General features: G+C 45.1%; 1 protein-coding gene across 2 annotated transcripts in view; it reads left to right on the forward strand.

The window, feature by feature from the left end:
- The first annotated feature begins 6,102 nt into the window (after positions 1–6,102).
- Positions 6,103–21,377, forward strand: part of LOC118378550 (twisted gastrulation protein homolog 1-A-like) — a 47,796-nt gene continuing 32,521 nt past the window's right edge. Inside the window, exons 1-2 of one of the 2 annotated variants that reach the window (XM_052462967.1) lie at positions 6,103–6,540; positions 7,625–7,848. In XM_052462967.1, coding sequence (XP_052318927.1) covers positions 7,672–7,848 — 177 coding nt within the window. In that variant the 5' untranslated portion in view covers positions 6,103–6,540; positions 7,625–7,671. Of the gene's footprint in view, positions 6,541–6,561; positions 6,701–7,624; positions 7,849–21,377 lie in introns of those variants that run through there. The other variant, XM_052462968.1, reaches the window with a different exon arrangement.

Genomic DNA, 21,377 nt, shown 5'->3' on the forward strand with positions numbered 1-21,377 from the left:
CCAAAAGTTAATTGACAGCATGCCATCAGTCAGGATGTGGCCCAAAAGTTAATTGACAGCATGCCATCAGTCAGGATGTGGCCCAAAAGTTAATTGACAGCATGCCATCAGTCAGGATGTGGCCCAAAAGTTAATTGACAGCATGCCATCAGTCAGGATGTGGCCCAAAAGTTAATTGACAGCATGCCATCAGTCAGGATGTGGCCCAGAAGTTAATTGACAGCATGCCATCAGTCAGGATGTGGCCCAAAAGTTAATTGACAGCATGCCATCAGTCAGGATGTGGCCCAGAAGTTAATTGACAGCATGCCATCAGTCAGGATGTGGCCCAAAAGTTAATTGACAGCATGCCATCAGTCAGGATGTGGCCCAAAAGTTAATTGACAGCATGCCATCAGTCAGGATGTGGCCCAAAAGTTAATTGACAGCATGCCATCAGTCAGGATGTGGCCCAAAAGTTAATTGACAGCATGCCATCAGTCAGGATGTGGCCCAAAAGTTAATTGACAGCATGCCATCAGTCAGGATGTGGCCCAGAAGTTAATTGACAGCATGCCATCAGTCAGGATGTGGCCCAAAAGTTAATTGACAGCATTCCATCAGTCAGGATGTGGCCCAAAAGTTAATTGACAACATGCCATCAGTCAGGATGTGGCCCAAAAGTTAATTGACAGCATGCCATCAGTCAGGATGTGGCCCAAAAGTTAATTGACAGCATGCCATCAGTCAGGATGTGGCCCAGAAGTTAATTGACAACATGCCATCAGTCAGGATGTGGCCCAGAAGTTAATTGACAGCATGCCATCAGTCAGGATGTGGCCCAGAAGTTAATTGACAACATGCCATCAGTCAGGATGTGGCCCAGAAGTTAATTGACAGCATGCCATCAGTCAGGATGTGGCCCAGAAGTTAATTGACAGCATGCCATCAGTCAGGATGTGGCCCAAAAGTTAATTGACAGCATGCCATCAGTCAGGATGTGGCCCAGAAGTTAATTGACAGCATGCCATCAGTCAGGATGTGGCCCAGAAGTTAATTGACAGCATGCCATCAGTCAGGATGTGGCCCAGAAGTTAATTGACAGCATGCCATCAGTCAGGATGTGGCCCAGAAGTTAATTGACAGCATGCCATCAGTCAGGATGTGGCCCAGAAGTTAATTGACAGCATGCCATCAGTCAGGATGTGGCCCAGAAGTTAATTGACAGCATGCCATCAGTCAGGATGTGGCCCAGAAGTTAATTGACAGCATGCCATCAGTCAGGATGTGGCCCAGAAGTTAATTGACAACATGCCATCAGTCAGGATGTGGCCCAGAAGTTAATTGACAGCATGCCATCAGTCAGGATGTGGCCCAGAAGTTAATTGACAGCATGCCATCAGTCAGGATGTGGCCCAGAAGTTAATTGACAGCATGCCATCAGTCAGGATGTGGCCCAGAAGTTAATTGACAGCATGCCATCAGTCAGGATGTGGCCCAGAAGTTAATTGACAGCATGCCATCAGTCAGGATGTGGCCCAGAAGTTAATTGACAGCATGCCATCAGTCAGGATGTGGCCCAGAAGTTAATTGACAGCATGCCATCAGTCAGGATGTGGCCCAGAAGTTAATTGACAGCTGCCATCAGTCAGGATGTGGCCCAGAAGTTAACTGACAGCATGCCATCAGTCAGGATGTGGCCCAGAAGTTAATTGACAGCATGCCATCAGTCAGGATGTGGCCCAGAAGTTAATTGACAGCATGCCATCAGTCAGGATGTGGCCCAGAAGTTAATTGACAGCATGCCAACAGTCAGGATGTGGCCCAGAAGTTAATTGACAGCATGCCATCAGTCAGGATGTGGCCCAGAAGTTAATTGACAGCATGCCATCAGTCAGGATGTGGCCCAGAAGTTAATTGACAGCATGCCATCAGTCAGGATGTGGCCCAGAAGTTAATTGACAGCATGCCATCAGTCAGGATGTGGCCCAGAAGTTAATTGACAGCATGCCATCAGTCAGGATGTGGCCCAGAAGTTAATTGACAGCATGCCATCAGTCAGGATGTGGCCCAGAAGTTAATTGACAGCATGCCATCAGTCAGGATGTGGCCCAGAAGTTAATTGACAGCATGCCATCAGTCAGGATGTGGCCCAGAAGTTAATTGACAGCATGCCATCAGTCAGGATGTGGCCCAGAAGTTAATTGACAGCATGCCATCAGTCAGGATGTGGCCCAGAAGTTAATTGACAGCATGCCATCAGTCAGGATGTGGCCCAGAAGTTAATTGACAGCATGCCATCAGTCAGGATGTGGCCCAGAAGTTAATTGACAGCATGCCATCAGTCAGGATGTGGCCCAGAAGTTAATTGACAGCATGCCATCAGTCAGGATGTGGCCCAGAAGTTAATTGACAGCATGCCATCAGTCAGGATGTGGCCCAGAAGTTAATTGACAGCATGCCATCAGTCAGGATGTGGCCCAGAAGTTAATTGACAGCATGCCATCAGTCAGGATGTGGCCCAGAAGTTAATTGACAGCATGCCATCAGTCAGGATGTGGCCCAGAAGTTAATTGACAGCATGCCATCAGTCAGGATGTGGCCCAGAAGTTAATTGACAGCATGCCATCAGTCAGGATGTGGCCCAGAAGTTAATTGACAGCATGCCATCAGTCAGGATGTGGCCCAGAAGTTAATTGACAGCATGCCATCAGTCAGGATGTGGCCCAGAAGTTAATTGACAGCATGCCATCAGTCAGGATGTGACCCAGAAGTTAATTGACAGCATGCCATCAGTCAGGATGTGGCCCAGAAGTTAATTGACAGCATGCCATCAGTCAGGATGTGGCCCAGAAGTTAATTGACAGCATGCCATCAGTCAGGATGTGGCCCAGAAGTTAATTGACAGCATGCCATCAGTCAGGATGTGGCCCAGAAGTTAATTGACAGCATGCCATCAGTCAGGATGTGGCCCAGAAGTTAATTGACAGCATGCCAGGGCAGATTGCAGAGGTCTTGAAAAAGAAGGGTCAACACTGCAAATATTGATTCTTTGCATTAACTTCATGTCATTGTCAATTAAAGCCTTTGACACTTATGAAATGCTTGTAATTATAGTAACATCTTACAAAAATATCTAAAGACACTGAAGCAGCAAACTTTTGTGGAAATTAATATTTGGAAATTAATATTATTATTATTATTATTAATAATATAATTAATATTTGTATCATTCTCAATAACATTTGGCCACAACACATTGCAATAAGCCTATTCTTCCATTTATTTAGCTATGTCAACTGCAGTTATTCAATTAATAGTTTCTCTCCCTTTGATTTCTACTTCTCAGGTGATGGTGCTGTGTAGGTAAGGGTGTGATGTCTGTACAAAAAAAAAAAACGGGCTATTTTAAGTCACCCATATTGCAAACATTTAGAACAATTAGACACATTATAACCCACACCTACAAACTTGTGTATCAATTTGATTGTTGGATTGTGTTGTGCAGTAAGCAGGCTCAGGTGTATAACTGTGGCTCCTTCCACCTTCAAAGAATAGGCAAGAGGGCCAACCATGGAGAACAGTGAGACACTCCATTATTCATATTTAAATAACTACGCTATATTGTTTGTCCTCATGTCTGCATGTTTTTCAGCATAAATTACACACTTACTATGGACACCAGGGGAGACCAGACGCACAGATTCCTGTTGAACATTGTGTCTCTACCTTATTTTCTCAATAACAGTCTCTCCTTCACTTCATCCCTGTCTCCCCCTTCTCCCTAAATCCTCTAGGTTATATCAGCTGTTTTGGTGAACCCCTCCCGCATCTGAACTGGCTACATAGAGGACACATCATGATCAGATGTGAGAGGTCAGGTCAACAGGAAGTATTATTAAAGAGATGTAGTAGTCCCAGAGTTAATGATCCCAGGTCAGCTTATATGAGAACTGAGGAAGTACAGTTCCCGCTCAGCCCAGTCAAAACTGTTCGCTGCTCTGGCCCCCCAATGGTGGAACAAACTCCCTCACGACGCCAGGACAGCGGAGTCAATCACCACCTTCCGGAGACACCTGAAACCCCACCTCTTTAAGGAATACCTAGGATAGGATAAAGTAATCCTTCTCACCCCCCTTAAAAGATTTAGATGCACTATTGTAAAGTGGCTGTTCCACTGGATGTCATAAGGTGAATGCACCAATTTGTAAGTCGCTCTGGATAAGAGCGTCTGCTAAATGACTTAAATGTAATGTAAATGTTAAATGTTATATTATACAGGAAGTATTATTAAAGAGATGTAGTAGTCCCAGAGTTAATGATCCCAGGTCAGTTTATATTATACAGGAAGTATTATTAAAGAGATGTAGTAGTCCCAGAGTTAATGATCCCAGGTCAGTTTATATTATACAGGAAGTATTATTAAAAAGATGCAGTAGTCCCAGAGTTAATGATCCCAGGTCAGTTTATATTATACAGGAAGTATTATTAAAGAGATGTAGTAGTCCCAGAGTTAATGATCCCAGGTCAGTTTATATTATACAGGAAGTATTATTAAAGAGATGTAGTAGTCCCAGAGTTCCCAGGTCAGTTTATATTATAGAGGAAGTATTATTAAAGAGATGCAGTAGTCCCAGAGTTAATGATCCCAGGTCAGTTTATATTATACAGGAAGTATTATTAAAGAGATGCTTTACATTGAAATACAGATAGAGATGTAGTAGTCCCAGAGTTAGTGATCCCAGGTCAGTTTATATTATACAGGAAGTATTATTAAAGAGATGTAGTAGTCCCCGAGTTACTGATCCCAGGTCAGTTTATATTATACAGGAAGTATTATTAAAGCGATGCAGTAGTCCCAGAGTTAATGATCCCAGGTCAGTTTATATTATACAGGAAGTATTATTAAAGAGATGCTTTACATTGAAATGCAGATAGAGATGTAGTAGTCCCAGAGTTAATGATCCCAGGTCAGTTTTGCATTTCACCTGATGATTATGATGACTGACCGTGTTAGAATAATTTTTTTAAAACCAAGGCTTAATCATGCTCTCTCTATCCATCTGTCTCGTCTGCAGGTATGTTTTGATGTGAGAGAGGAAGCCAGTCCCCGTCATCGCCACCTCACCCCTCTTAAGATATCTTTCAGGCCGACTGGGAGCCCAAGGCTGGTTAGGAGACACCGCTAGAGACTCTATTAGGGTAGCACTTTTGCTGCGATTACAGCTGTAAGTCGCTTGGGGTATGTCTATCAGTTTTGCACATCGAGAGACTGAAATTCTTTCCCATTGCTCTGCACTGTATATGGCAATGCATCATTTGGGGCAAGTGGGGCATATATATTTAGCTAAACAGGAGCCCCACTTACCCTTAATGATGCATCGTCAGATTAAAGACAACCGATCCTGTAGAGGTTAAAGACCAACTTTTATAAACAATGGTAACACTGCCATGTAGATCAGAGACTTTGCTATCGGTTAACCCACATTAGTGTCCGACTTTCGGCTGTTGCAGATTCACCCATCCCCGACTTCAACCGACTTCAACCCTCCACTTTCGTCTACAGTCAGTTGCTCTCGCCTTACACGGAACCCAAAACTGGCTGCGCGCGTGCGCCATCGTGCGCAAATGTATTTTGTCCCCTTACACCGATCACGACACGCATGTTAAAATATCAAAACAAACTCTGAACTCTGAATGTCATTAATTTGGGGACAGGTCGAAAAGCATTAAACATGTATGGCAATTTAGCTAGTTAGCTTGCACTTGCTAGCTAATGGTAATTTGTCCTATATAGCTAGCTTGCTGTTGCTAGCTAATTTGTCCTGGGATATAAATATTGAGTTGTTATTTTACCTGAAATGCACAAGGTCCTCTACTCAGACAATTAATCCACACATAAAATGGCCAACCAAATCGTTTCTAGTCTCTCCTCCTTCCAGGCTTTTTCATTTTTGAACTTATATGGCCATCGCATCTACACTTTCATAGTATTACCATGACGACAGGCAAAACAGTTGCTCTTTCAATCACCCACGTTGTTATAACCAATGAGGAGATGTCACGTGGGTACCTGCGTCTATAAACCAATGAGGTGATGGGAGAGGCAGGACTTTCAGCACGATCTGCGGTCAGAAATAGGACTGATTTCTATTTTAAGCCCTTGGCAACGCAGAAGCTCGTTTGCGCGAGCAATAATTTAATAACATGGATTTCTAAATGTATTTTGCGACGCTTGCGCACGCGACGTGTCCGGTCTGGGTCAGCATGTTACCACTCAAACGCGTCCTATGTGTCCAACTAACTAACTAACTAACTAACTAACGTACCAAGTTGCTGGACTACTCTGGATGTGAAAATGAACGGTGTGTCTTTAAGGCGTCCTACTGCTCTGTAGATGTGTGTTGCTGTGGCAGAGAAACTGACGCCCGGGAGGGACCCTGTAAATCCACGTTATTATTCCCATCCTGAACCGGCGAGGAAACTGGCGGCGTTGCGTTCATAGCAGATACAGCAGTCAATCATAAACAAACGTCCCCAAACTATTGCAACTCTGTCGCGGTGAGTGTTAAAACAATCTCATCTTGACTCATGTGGCGTTACTTGATGAATCGGTGTTGTGCGTACGAGGAAACGGTTTAGGTGTTCTAGGTAGGCGTTTTAGCCCGTAGGAAAGCGACGTGTAAAACGACTCGTAGAAGGTGTGCTCGGCTACTTACTTGTAAGTGCAGTGTCATTAACGAAATGACTATAACTTGTGGTTTTCACAGTGGTCTTCTCCTCTTTCCAGTGTGAAAAATGAAAGGGCAAGGCAAATACTACTCTAATAATTTCTCACTTGGGGCACATAGATCTTCTACTAACTGCCCGGGCTGCTTCAGTGTATTTGTAGTAATAGAAACACACACAAAAACAAACAAATATCACAGCTGAGACATTTTTATTCATTACATCAAATGGGAGCATTATTGTCAACATGTTGTAACCAAACAGGATTTCATAACAATACTGTTTGTTATTGATTTGATATAACTTTTTTTAAATTTTTATCTTGACGTAATTGCCTATAAAGGTTGTAATTTTTGGTGTCTTGTCATAGAGAATGTAAATCCTCTGCATTATTCACAGCAGAAGCTGACTGTCCTGTGTGTATACCTTACTAATTACAGTGGTGGGGAAAAGTACCGTTAATAGAAAATGACTCAAGTAAAAAGTGAAAGTCACCCAGTAAAATACTACTTGAGTAAAAGTATGTGGTTTTAAATATACTTAAGAATCAAAAGTAAAAGTATAAATCATTTCAAATTTCTTATATTAAACAAACCAGACGGCATTACATGTTTTATTTTATTAACGGAAAGCGACAGGCACACTCTAACACTCAGATATAATTTACAAGCATGTGTGTTTAGTGAGTCCTCTAGATCAGAGGCAGTAGAGATGACCAGGGATGTTCTCTTGATGTGTATCAATTGGACCATTTTCTTGTCAACATGTAACGAGTACATTTGGGATGTCAGGGAAAATGTATGGAGTAAAAAGTACATTATTTTCTTTAGGAATGTAGTGAAGTATCTATCAGATTTGTATCCCCCCCACACACACACCTCCCACTAACACTATTCTGTCTTGTGTGTTGAGTCAGGTGGACAGACACACGTTGCGTTGCTGTGTGTTGAGCCGACCACCAGGATGAGGCCTGGTCAGCTGTGTGTTGAGCCGACCACCAGGATGAGGCCTGGTCAGCTGTGTGTTCTGATCCCAGCTTCCACTACCCTCCTCTTCCTCCTGGTCCTATCAGGATCTTCTCAGACCAGTGCCTGTAACAAGGCCCTCTGCGCCTCCGATGTCAGCAAGTGCCTCATACAGGTGTGTGTGTGTGTGTGTGTGTGTGTGTGTGTGTGTGTGTGTGTGTGTGTGTGTGTGTGTGTGTGTGTGTGTGTGTGTGTGTGTGTGTGTCATATCTTGGTGATGTGTAGAAGAGGGTAATGTGAACACTTGGGATGTCATCAATACAGCCAACTTTCTTTTGTTGAACAGACTCAAAACCAAACACTATCTTTGCATTGTGACTGTGTGTGTGACTGTGTGTGTGTGACTGTGTGTGTGACTGTGTGTGTGACTGTGTGTGTGACTGTGTGTGTGTGTCTTTTTATCCTATTATTGGATTTTCACTTTTCCCTCCACTAGTTTGTTCTGGTTATCCAGTTGCATTATGTGCCTTTACAACATACAGTGGCAAGGAAAAAGTATAAAGGACTCCCCCTGGTGGCCAGACCCGGTGTTGGAAAGCCAGGAGCTGCCACCAAGCTCTAGTGTTCTACCGGGGTTGAAAGACCCTGAGTAAACAGTGGGAAGGAAAAGGTATGTGAACCTTTTAGAATGACCTGGATTTCTACATAAATTGGTCGTAACATTTGATCTGATCTTCATCTAAGTCACAACAATAGACAAACACAGTCTGCTTAAACTAATAACACACAAACAATGATATGTTTTCATGTCTGTTTACACGGTGTGTTCAATAAAATCACAGTGCAGGGTGGGAAAAGTATGTGAACTTTTGGATTTAATAACTGGTTGACCCTCCGTTGTCAGCAATAACCTCAACCAGACGCTTTCTGTAGTTGTGGATCAGACCTGCACAACGGTCAGGAGGAATTTTGGACCATTCCTCTTTACAAAACTGTTTCAGTTCAGCAATATTCTTGGTATAATAATATTCTTGGTATGTCTGGTGTGAACCGCTCCCTTGAGATCATGCCACAGCATCTCAATCGGGTTGAGGTCAGGACTGACTGGGCCACCCCAGAAGGCATATTTTCTTCTGTTGAAGCCATTCTGTTGTTGATTTACTTCTGTGTTTTTGGGTCGTTGTCATGTTGCATCACCTAACTTCTGTTGAGCTTCAATTGGCGGACAGACAGCCTAAAATTCTCCTGCAAAATGTCTTGATGAACTTGGTAATTCATTTTTTCGTCAACGATAGCATCTGTCCAGGCCCTGAGGCAGCAAAGCAGCCCCAAACCATGATGCTCCCTCCACCAGACTTCACACCTGGGATGAGGTTTTGATGTTGGTGTGCTGTGCCTTTTTTCTCTCCACACATTGTGTTGTTTGTTCCTTCCAAACAACACAACTAGTTTCATCTGTCCACAGAATATTTTGCCAGTAGCGCTGTGGAACATCCAGGTGCTCCTTTGCAAACTTCAGACGTGCGGCAATGTTTTTTTTTGGACAGCAGTGGCTTCTTCCGTGGTGTCCTCCCATAAACACCATTCTTGTTTCATGTTCTACGTTCTACGGCTTGTTACCATGTTCCAGAGATTTCTGTAAGTCTTTAGGTGACACTCTAGGATTCTTCTGAACCTCATTGAGAATTCTGCGCTGTGATCTTGCAGTCATCTTTGCAGGACGGCCACTCATAGGGAGAGTAGCAACCGTGCTGAAATTTCTCCATTTATAGACAATTTGTCTTACCGTGGACTGACTTTTAGAGTTACTTTTGTAACCCTTTCCAGCTTTATGCAGGGCAACAACTCTTAATCTCAGGTCTTCTGAGATCTCTTTTCTTCAAGGCATGGTTCACATCAGGCAACGCTTCTTGTGAATAGCAAATTCAAATTGTGATTTAATTTTTTTTTTTAATTAAAAATGGGGCAGGGCAGCTCTAACCAAAATGTCCAATCTCGTCTCATTGATAGGACTCCAGGTTATTTAACTCCTGACTCCAATTAGCTTTTGGAAAAGTAATTAGCCTAGGGGGTTCACATACTTTTTTAATGTTTAAATTATGTATTCAATATAGACAAGATAAATACAATAATTTGTGTTATTAGTTTAAGCAGACTGTGTTTGTCTATTGTTGTGACTTAGATGAAGATCAGATCACATGTTATGTCATATTTATGCAGAAATCCAGGTAATTCCTGAGGGTTCACACACCTTTTCCTTGCCACTGTAATTCTGTACATTATTCTGTACCATTAAAAACAACAGATATTCACTCTTAGAAAATAAGCTGCTATCTATAATCTAAAAGGGTTCTTCAACTTTCCCCACAGGAGAACCATTTTAAAGAACCCTTTTTTGGTTCCAGGTAGAACCATTTTTTGGTTCCAGGTAGAACCCTTTTTTGGTTCCAGGTAGAACCCTTTTTGGTTCCAGGTAGAACCCTTTTTGGTTCCAGGTAGAACCCTTTTTTGGTTCCAGGTAGAACCCTTTATGGTTCCAGGTAGAACCATTTCCGGTTCCAGGTAGAACCCTTTCCACAGAGGGTTCTACATTTACAATATAGCTGGGTTCTACAGCTACAATCTGTAGCTGCAGTTCTGTGAACTACTACAGGCAGAAACACACTCAGACACACTGAACTGTACTACACACTGTTCACACTGCATTTGCTCTCTGTGCATATAAACTTCTTGTTGAATAGCCTTTTCTCTTTTTGCAGTTACCATTAAATAGTGTCTTAGGATATATCAGAATGTTTAACATCTGATGCTACAGAGCCTATGCAGCTTATAATCATTTCTAGGAGAGTTTTTCCTAGCCACCGTGCTTCTACACCTGCATTGCTTGCTGTTTGGAGTGGTTTTAGGCTGGGTTTCTGTACAGCACTTTGAGATATCAGCCGATGTAAGAACGGCTTTATAAATACATTTGATTTGATATAAATATGTAATGTGAAACCAGAAAGACAGACGACCTTCGAAGGTCGATAGAAAAGGCCCATGGTGGGTTTTGTGCAGAGCCACTCTGGCTGCGTTTTACAGCCCAAACTGATCTGATTTGTCAAAAGCGAACTAGCTAACTTGCTTCGTCAAGCCTAGCTAACATTACGTTACCTATTCTTGTCCAGTTGTGGCGTTTAGGTCTGAAATTGATTTCTAGGATGGAGAAACTGTCTGAAGTAAAGTATGAGGACTCCAGTCGGGTATTTCTGTAGCACACAGGAGGACATTTGTTTTCTCTGTTATTATTAGGCTCACTGAAGGCAAAGCACAACTCTCGATATCTTACGTAGTCATATTAATATTTGATTTCTGTAGCCCCGCTCTAGAGCTTAAACGATTTTTAATCTATTAAACGCCAAAAAAAACAACTTCCAAATGTCCAGACTGCCCCAACTCTGATTGTTTTGTTTTGATGTTTTAACGAGCATTTATATTTTTTTTAATAATAACAATATTTAAATGAGCCCCCAATGCATTTCACTGGCAAAAAAAAAAGTGACCATCTACTTGATTGAATGGTATTTTTGTTTCTAGACCTCTAGCTCCTCCTACACCATTTTAAGCTTTTCAACACCAAACCAGTGTTGAGATGTTCAGACTGGCCCGACTTTGATTGTCAAAGGATATTTGATACTGTGTATAATTTTTGAATTATAACCATTTAAAACTGTGCAGAATTTAACATGGGTTTAAAACCATAGAAATAATAATAGTTTCTATCCTAGTTGCTCCTTGATAAATTAAATTACAACTTTCAGGGGGGAGATCCTCTCTCTATCTCTATCTCTATCTCTATCTCTATCTAAAAAAGTTTTTAAAATAAATCAATCAACACTAACTCTTTAACTGTTCAGTCTAGAATCACAAAAGCCAACTTTCACAAGTTCAGGCTATCCCTAACTTTCAATTCCTAAACACTTTTATCAACGATAACTATATACATCATTACAACCTTAGTCTTAAATGGATTTAAAAAATGTCAAAGCAAAAACAGTTTTATTTTTATTTTAGCACATGTATTATAAAATGTAAACAACGTAATCCTTATTTACACAAGTATTCAATATAACCTGTATATGTTTCTAGATTAGCATAAAATAACCCACCAACAGTAACCCTTGAACTGTTCCAGCTAGAGACACCAAACCAACTTTTACGTCTTCAGGCTAGCCTAACGACAACACTTAAAGGTTTATAAACTAAATTAGCATACATTTGCATGAAACTTCATGGATTTCTAGTTTCCTTTTTAAAATTATATTCTAATAACAAAATGTAAAATGTTCCTGTTTTGATAAATGTAATAGTGGGTTAGGTCTGCGCTATATCAGCTAATAGCAGACCTAGTTTCCTCCCTGTTTCACATCTGGTAGTTCTCTGTAACCTAGAGGTCAACCAGTGGGTCCGTCTCCTCTATACCACCCACCTGGTAGTTCTCTGTAACCTAGAGGTCAACCAGTGGGTCCGTCTCCTCTATACCACCCACCTGGTAGTTCTCTGTAACCTAGAGGTCAACCAGTGGGTCCGTCTCCTCTATACCACCCACCTGGTAGTTCTCGGTAACCTAGAGGTCAACCAGTGGGTCCGTCTCCTCTATACCACCCACCTGGTAGCTCTCTGTAACCTAGAGGTCAACCAGTGGGTCCGTCTCCTCTATACCACCCACCTGGTAGTGTGGTGGATGGGACTACCAGCTCTCTGTAACCTAGAGGGCAACCAGTGGGTCCATCTCCTCTATACCATGTCTCTTGTAGGATGAGAATGTCTGTATTTTTATTTGGTGAAGTCTGGGTTCCTGCTCTTTAGGCCAAAGCCGGATGAACTCTCTGTCTCTGTTTTCCAAGATGGCGTAGCAGTAAGTCGTCCTGTCGTATAGTCTCTCTGTATATATCGTCTCTTTTTCGTTTTAGATATTTTTCTTCGCACATCTTTAAAAACATTTTGCTAAACCTAAGCTTCCAAATACTCTCCTGCAATCCGCCAATGTAGCTACTTTTCCTAAAGTATTTATATTTACTTCGGAACCGGAACCCCTCAACTGAAGCTAGCCAGCTAACCACCAGCTATGCTAGCGGTCTTCAGCTAACCGGTCATCAGCTAACCTTTAGCTCGGAAAGCTCTCGCCAGTTCGAACAACGCGACTCTAACCAGAGCATAACGGACCTATTTATTTTTTTATCCCCGGATTCCCACCGCAAACGGAACATTTTTCAGCTGGATCTTCACAACGAGCTATCGAGCTAAACCGCAACCCTGGTTGATTACTCCTGGCTAGCGTTTCCACCCATGTAGCTTGAAGCTAGCCCGGCCAGAGCTCCTGTGCTGCCACAGTAGCATACTCCTGGGCTACAATACCCGGACCCACGACCGGTCTATCGATGTCACCGCATGAAGAGGAATAAACAGACTCACCCCATCGCGACGTCCCCCAAAGGCTAACTCTCTAGCCCTCGCTATCTCCTTGCTTGCTAATTCGGCATAACTACTACCTTGTTTACCCCGGCCTGCTAATCTGTTAGCTTGTTAGCACAGGCCTGCTAACCGTCTGCATCGCCGCGTCCCAAACACGCAGTGGCCCATATGTACTTTCTATCTCTTCCCGATTTTTTTTATTTATTTATTTTTTATTTTTATTTGTTTATACCTTCCGGAAACCTGCCTCACCCAATGTAATATGGAATCGCTATTAATTTTTAATTTTTAGAACACACTCAAGAACCTCCAGAAGCTAAACAGCTAACTAGCTACAAGCTATTTAGTCATTGTTAGTTTTTTAACCTGGATAACACTCGCCAGTCCAGCCCCCCTGCCCCATCCACCGCTGCCCCTGGACTCTGATCACTTGGCTACATAGCTGATGCACGCTGGACTGTCCATTAATCACGGTACTCCATTCTGCTTGTTTGTTTTATCTGTTGGCCCCGTTGCCTAGTCAATGCCATTTTACCTGCTGTTGTTATGCTAGCTGATTAGCTGTTGTCTCACCCACTGTTTTAGCTAGCTTTCCCAATTCAACACCTGTGATTACTGTATGCCTCGCTGTATGTCTCTCTCAAATGTCAATATGCCTTGTATACTGTTGCTCAGGTTAGTTATCATTGTTTTAGTTCACAATGGAGCCCCTAGTCCCACTCCTCATACCCCTGATACCTCCTTTGTCCCACCTCCCACATATGCGGTGACCTCACCCATTACAACCAGCATGTCCAGAGATAAAACCTCTCTCATCATCACCCGGTGCCTGGGCTTACCTCCGCCGTACCCGTACCCGCACCCCACCATACCCCTGTCTGCGCATTATGCCCTGAATATATTCTACCATGCCCAGAAACCTGCTCCTCTTATTCTCTGTCCCCAACGCTATAGGCGACCAGTTTTGATAGCCTTTAGCCGCACCCTCATACTACTCCTTCTCTGTTCCGCGGGTGATGTGGAGGTAAACCCAGGCCCTGCATGTCCCCAGGCACCCTCATTTGTTGACGTCTGTGATCGAAAAAGCCTTGGTTTCATGAATGTCAACATCAGAAGCCTCCTCCCTAAGTTTGTTTTACTCACTGCTTTAGCACACTCTGCTAACCCTGATGTCCTTGCCGTGTCTGAATCCTGGCTCAGGAAGGCCACCAAAAATTCTGAGATTTCCATACCCAACTATAACATCTTCCGTCAAGATAGAACGCCAAAGAGGGAGGAGTTGCAGTCTACTGCAGAGATGGCCTGCAAAGTAATGTTGTACTTTCCAGGTCCATACCCAAACAGTTCGAACTACTAATTCTGAAAATTACTCTCTCCAGAAATAAGTCTCTCACTGTTGCCGCCTGCTACCGACCCCCCTCAGCTCCCAGCTGTGCCCTGGACACCATTTGTGAATTGATTGCCCCCCATCTAGCTTCAGAGTTTGTTCCGTTAGGTGACCTAAACTGGGATATGCTTAACACCCCGGCAGTCCTACAATCTAAGCTAGATGCCCTCAATCTCACACAAATCATCAAGGAACCCACCAGGTACAACCCTAACTCTGTAAGCAAGGGCACCCTCATAGACGTCATCCTGACCAACTGGCCCTCCAAATACACCTCCGCTGTCTTCAACCAGGATCTCAGCGACCACTGCCTCATTCATTGCCTGTATCCGCTACGGTGCCGCAGTCAAACGACCACCCCTCATCACTGTCAAACGCTCCCTAAAACACTTCTGTGAGCAGGCCTTTCTAATCGACCTGGCCCGGGTATCCTGGAAGGACATTGACCTCATCCCGTCAGTTGAGGATGCCTGGTCATTCATTTAGAGTAACTTCCTCACCATTTTAGATAAGCATGCTCCGTTCAAAAAATGCAGAACTAAGAACAGATACAGCCCTTGGTTCACTCCAGACCTGACTGCCCTCGACCAGCACAAAAACATCCTGTGGCGGACTGCAATAGCATCGAACAGTCCCCGCGATATGCAACTGTTCAGGGAAGTCAGGAACCAATACACGCAGTCAGTCAGGAAAGCAAAGGCCAGCTTCTTCAGGCAGAAGTTTGCATCCTGTAGCTCCAACTCCAAAAAGTTCTGGGACACTGAAGTCCATGGAGAACAAGAGCACCTCCTCCCAGCTGCCCACTGCACTGAGGCTAGGGAACACGGTCACCACCGACAAATCCATGATTATCTATTGTAAAGTGGCTGTTCCACTGGATGTCATAAGGTGAATGCACCAATTTGTAAGTCGCTCTGGATAAGAGCGTCTGCTAAATGACTTAAATGTAAATGTAATTATCGAAAACTTCAACAAGCATTTCTCAACGGCTGGCCATGCCTTCCGCCTGGCTACTCCTACCTCGGCCAACAGCTCCGGCCCCCCCGCAGTCTTCAAAAGCCAAGTCAACAAACAGGTCACTGACCATCTCGAATCCCACCGTACCTTCTCCGCTATGCAATCTGGTTTCCGAGCCGGTCACGGGTGCACCTCAGCCACACTCTAGGTACTAAACGACATCATAACCGCCATCGATAAAAGACAGTACTGTGCAGCCGTCTTCATCGACCTTGCCAAGGCTTTCGACTCTGTCAATCACCATATTCTTATCGGCAGACTCAGTAGCCTCGGTTTTTCGGATGACTGCCTTGCCTGGTTCACCAATTACTTTGCAGACAGAGTTCAGTGTGTCAAATCGGAGGGCATGCTGTCCGGTCCTCTGGCAGTCTCTATGGGGGTGCCACAGGGTTCAATTCTCGGGCCGACTCTTCTCTGTATATATCAATGATGTTGGTCTTGCTGCGGGCGATTCCCTGATCCACCTCTACGCAGACGAAACCATTCTATATACTTTCGGCCCGTCATTGGACACTGTGCTATCTAACCTCCAAACGAGCTTCAATGCCATACAACACTCCTTCCGTGGCCTCCAACTGCTCTTAAACGCTAGTAAAACCAAATGCATGCTTTTCAACCGTTCGCTGCCTGCACCCGCATGCCCGACTAGCATCACCACCCTGGATGGTTCCGACCTTGAATAGCCGGCCAAGCGGCTTGTTCAATCCAGACCTGTAGCCTGCCCTGTGTGAAGTCGTTGTGGTGTTAGCTGTAGCCTGCCCTGTCTGTGTGAAGTTGTTGTTAGCTGTAGCCTGCCCTGTCTGTGTGAAGTCGTTGTGTTAGCTGTAGCCTGCCCTGTCTGTGTGAAGTTGTTGTGTTAGCTGTAGCCTGCCCTGTCTGTGTGAAGTCGTTGTGGTGTTGGCTGTAGCCTGCCCTGTCTGTGTGAAGTCGTTGTGGTGTTAGCTGTAGCCTGCCCTGTCTGTGTGAAGTCGTTGTGTGGTGTAAGCTGTAGCCTGCCCTGTCTGTGTGAAGTCGTTGTGTGGTGTTAGCTGTAGCCTGCCCTGTCTGTGTGAAGTCGTTGTGTGGTGTTGGCTGTAGCCTGCCCTGTCTGTGTGAAGTCGTTGTGGTGTTAGCTGTAGCCTGCCCTGTCTGTGAAGTCGTTGTGTGGTGTAAGCTGTAGCCTGCCCTGTCTGTGTGAAGTCGTTGTGGTGTTGGCTGTAGCCTGCCCTGTCTGTGTGAAGTCGTTGTGTTAACTGTAGCCTGCCCTGTCTGTGTGAAGTCGTTGTGGTGTTGGCTGTAGCCTGCCCTGTCTGTGTGAAGTCGTTGTGTTAACTGTAGCCTGCCCTGTCTGTGTGAAGTCGTTGTGGTGTTGGCTGTAGCCTGCCCTGTCTGTGTGAAGTCGTTGTTGTGTTAGCTGTAGCCTGCCCTGTCTGTGTGAAGTCGTTGTGTGGTGTTAGCTGTAGCCTGCCCTGTCTGTGTGAAGTCGTTGTGGTGTTAGCTGTAGCCTGCCCTGTCTGTGTGAAGTCGTTGTGTGGTGTTAGCTGTAGCCTGCCCTGTCTGTGTGAAGTCGTTGTGTGGTGTTAACTGTAGCCTGCCCTGTCTGTGTGAAGTCGTTGTGTGGTGTTAGCTGTAGCCTGCCCTGTCTGTGTGAAGTCGTTGTGTGGTGTTAACTGTAGCCTGCCCTGTCTGTGTGAAGTCGTTGTGGTGTTAGCTGTATGTCTCCAACCTCCAGTCTACTCACTCCAGACCTCCAGACCCAGCCAGCTGTTAGTAGGATGGGGCGGCAATTTCACAGTTCTACATGACTACTCAGCTCAGCAGGGCAAGGCTTCACACGCACACGCACACGCACACTCTGTCTACACACACGCGCGCTCTCTCCTCCAACCAACTACTTTCTACAGTCGTGGCCAAAAGTTTTGAGAATGATACAAATATTAATTTCACAAAGTTTGCTGCTTCAGTGTCTTTAGATATTTTTGTCAGATGTTACTATGGAATACTGAAGTATAATTACAAGCATTACATAAGTGTCAAAGGCTTTTATTGACAATTACATGAAGTTGATGCAAAGAGTCAATATTTGCAGTGTTGACCCTTCTTTTTCAAGACCTCTGCAATCCGCCCTGGCATGCTGTCAATTAACTTTTGGGCCACATCATGTTTGATGGCAGCCCAGTTTCCTGGCCATGGACCCAAAATGTCAATGTTTTGTTCCCCGAGCCACTTAGTTATCACTTTTGCCTCATGGCAAGGTGCTCCATCATGCTGGAAAAGGCATTGTTCATCACCAAACTGTTCCTGGATGGTTGGGAGAAGTTGCTCTCGGAGGATGTGTTGGTACCATTCTTTATTCATGGCTGTGTTCTGAGGCAACATTGTGAGTGAGCCCACTCCCTTGGCTGAGAAGCAACCTCACACATGAATGGCCTCAGGATGCTTTACTGTTGGCATGACACAGGACAGATGGTAGCTCTCACCTTGTCTTCTCCAGACAAGCTTTTTTCCGGATGCTCCAAACAATCAGAAAGGGGATTCATCAGAGAAAAGGACTTTACCCCAGTCCTCAGCAGTTCAATCCCTGTACCTTTTTCAGAATATCGGTCTGTCCCTGATGTTTTTCCAGGAGAGAAGTGGCTTCTTTGCTGCCCTTCTTGACACCAGGCCATCATCCAAAAGTCAGATGCACTAACACCTACCTGCTGCCATTCCTGAGCAAGCTCTGTACTGGTGGTGCCCCGATCCCACAGCTGAATCAACTTTAGGAGACGGTCCTGGTGGTTGCTGAACTTTCCTGGACGCCCTGAAGCCTTCTTCACAACAATTGAACTGTTCTACTTGAAGTTCTTGATGATCTGATAAATGGTTGATTTAGGTGCAATCTTACTGGCAGCAATATCCTTGCCTGTGAAGCCCTTTTTGTGCAAAGCAATGATGAAGGCACATGTTTCCTTGCAGGTAACCATGGTTGACAGAGGAAGAGCAATGATTTCAAGTGTAACCGTATAACTTTAGACCGTCCCCTCGCCCATACCCGGGCGCGAACCAGGGACCCTCTGCACACAAACAACAGTCACCCACGAAGCATCGTTACCCATCGCTCCACAAAAGCGGCGGCCCTTGCAGAGCAAGGGGAACCACGACTTCAAGGTCTCAGAGCAAGTGAAGTCACCGATTGAAACACTATTTAGCGTGCACCACCGCTAACTAAGCTAGCGTTTCACATCCGTTACACAAGCACCATCCTCCTTTTGATTGAAGCTTCCAGTCTGTTATTCGAACTCAATCAACATGACAGACGGATCTCCAGCCTTGTCCTCGTCAACACTCACACACCTGTGTTAACCAGAGAATCACTGACATGATGTCAGCTGGTCCTTTTGTGACAGGGCTGAAATGCAGTGGAAATGTTTTTGGGGGATTCAGTTCATTTGCATGGCAAAAAGGGACTTTGCAATTCATTGCAATTCATCTGATCACTCTTCATAACACTCTGAACTACATGCAAATTGCCATCATACAAACTGAGGCAGCAGATTTTGTGAAAATTAATATTTGTTATTCTCAAAACTTTTGGCCATGACTGTTGTATACATTTTCTCCTCTGACCGACCTCCAACAGACTACTTTCTAGTATACACGTTCTCTTTCAAGCTCCACTCTCAATTTCTCTTCCAGATGGCTGTTCTTTTCAACACGTCGCTACAGAATTAGACAGCTTCTCTGAGTACTTTGGTCTGTTTAGCTGGGTCAGTAACGGTCTGTTTAGCTGGGTCTGGTCAGTAACGGTCTGTTTAGCTGGGTCAGTAACGGTCTGTTTAGCTGGGTCAGTAACGGTCTGTTTAGCTGGGTCTGGTCAGTAACGGTCTGTTTAGCTGGGTCAGTAACGGTCTGTTTAGCTGGGTCTGGTCAGTAACGGTCTGTTTAGCTGGGTCTGGTCAGTAACGGTCTGTTTAGCTGGGTCTGGTCAGTAACGGTCTGTTTAGCTGGGTCAGTAACGGTCTGTTTAGCTGGGTCAGTAACGGTCTGTTTAGCTGGGTCAGTAACGGTCTGTTTAGCTGGGTCTGGTCAGTAACGGTCTGTTTAGCTGGGTCAGTAACGGTCTGTTTAGCTGGGTCTGGTCAGTAACGGTCTGTTTAGCTGGGTCTGGTCAGTAACGGTCTGTTTAGCTGGGTCTGGTCAGTAACGGTCTGTTTAGCTGGGTCAGTAACGGTCTGTTTAGCTGCGTCTGGTCAGTAACGGTCTGTTTAGCTGGGTCAGTAACGGTCTGTTTAGCTGGGTCAGTAACGGTCTGTTTAGCTGGGTCAGTAACGGTCTGTTTAGCTGGGTCAGTAACGGTCTGTTTAGCTGGGTCTGGTCAGTAACGGTCTGTTTAGCTGGGTCTGTAACGGTCTGTTTAGCTGGGTCTGTAACGGTCTGTTTAGCTGGGTCTGGTCAGTAACGGTCTGTTTAGCTGGGTCAGTAACGGTCTGTTTAGCTGGGTCAGTAACGGTCTGTTTAGCTGGGTCAGTAACGGTCTGTTTAGCTGGGTCAGTAACGGTCTGTTTAGCTGGGTCAGTAACGGTCTGTTTAGCTGGGTCTGGTCAGTAACGGTCTGTTTAGCTGGGTCAGTAGCGGTAACTGTTGATCACACTGAGCGTTTTACTGTATTTTACAGTTGGAGAATCAGCAACTGTTATCTTTCCTCCCGAATAACTTAAAGGTTACTGGACATACAAGTGTTCATATCAACACTGATTTGCGGTGATATGCGTTTTGAGAGGCAAACACTTCCATAGTTCGATTTCAGCAGCCTGTCTAACTCGTCAACGCAGAAATAGGGCTTTGGTCGTGAAACATTGAGACTGTATTTCCACGACGAAGAAGAGTATCGGAGAGAATAATCTTTCCTCCTCATTTGGCTCCATATGTGTTTACTGGACAAGCAGGTCCACCCCAGAAGAAGTCATAACAAACACTTATATGGTTTGCTGTGAAAGTCTGTGCGCGCCATCGATCATATCTGTAGACGGCACTGTGTTCAAGGGGAATTTCACCCTGGGGAACATTTGGGCTTGTTTTCATAATGTCTGAGGCATTTCTAGGACAGTGAGATGTGTGTTTCACACACAATTGCCCAGGAGGAATGCAGGTCTGAGTGATGGCTTCTGGAAGGCAGGTCAGGGTGATGGCTTCTGGAAGGCAGGTCAGGGTGATGGCTTCTGGAAGGCAGGTCAGGGTGATGGCTTCTGGAAGGCAGGTCAGGGTGATGGCTTCTGGAAGGCAGGTCAGGGTGATGGCTTCTGGAAGGCAGGTCAGGGTGATGGCTGCTGGAAGGCAGGTCAGGGTGATGGCTTCTGGAAAGCAGGTCATGGGGGTGATGGCTTCTGGAAGGCAGGTCAGGGTGATGGCTTCTGGAAGGCAGGTCAGGGTGATGGCTTCTGGAAGGCAGGTCAGGGTGATGGCTTCTGGAAGGCAGGTCAGGGTGATGGCTTCTGGAAGGCAGGTCAGGGTGATGGCTTCTGGAAGGCAGGTCAGGGTGATGGCTTCTGGAAGGCAGGTCAGGGTGATGGCTTCTGGAAGGCAGGTCAGGGTGATGGCTTCTGGAAGGCAGGTCAGGGTGATGGCTTCTGGAAGGCAGGTCAGGGTGATGGCTTCTGGAAGGCAGGTCAGGGTGGTGATGGCTTCTGGAAGGCAGGTCAGGGTGATGGCTTCTGGAAGGCAGGTCAGGGTGGTGATGGCTTCTGGAAGGCAGGTCAGGGTGATGGCTTCTGGAAGGCAGGTCAGGGTGATGGCTTCTGGAAGGCAGGTCAGGGTGGTGATGGCTTCTGGAAGGGAGGTCGGGGTGATGGCTTCTGGAAGGCAGGTCAGGGTGATGGCTTCTGGAA

The sequence above is a fragment of the Oncorhynchus keta genome, chromosome 15 (genome assembly GCF_023373465.1).
Source record: "Oncorhynchus keta strain PuntledgeMale-10-30-2019 chromosome 15, Oket_V2, whole genome shotgun sequence".
Classification (NCBI taxonomy): Eukaryota; Metazoa; Chordata; class Actinopteri; order Salmoniformes; family Salmonidae; genus Oncorhynchus; species Oncorhynchus keta.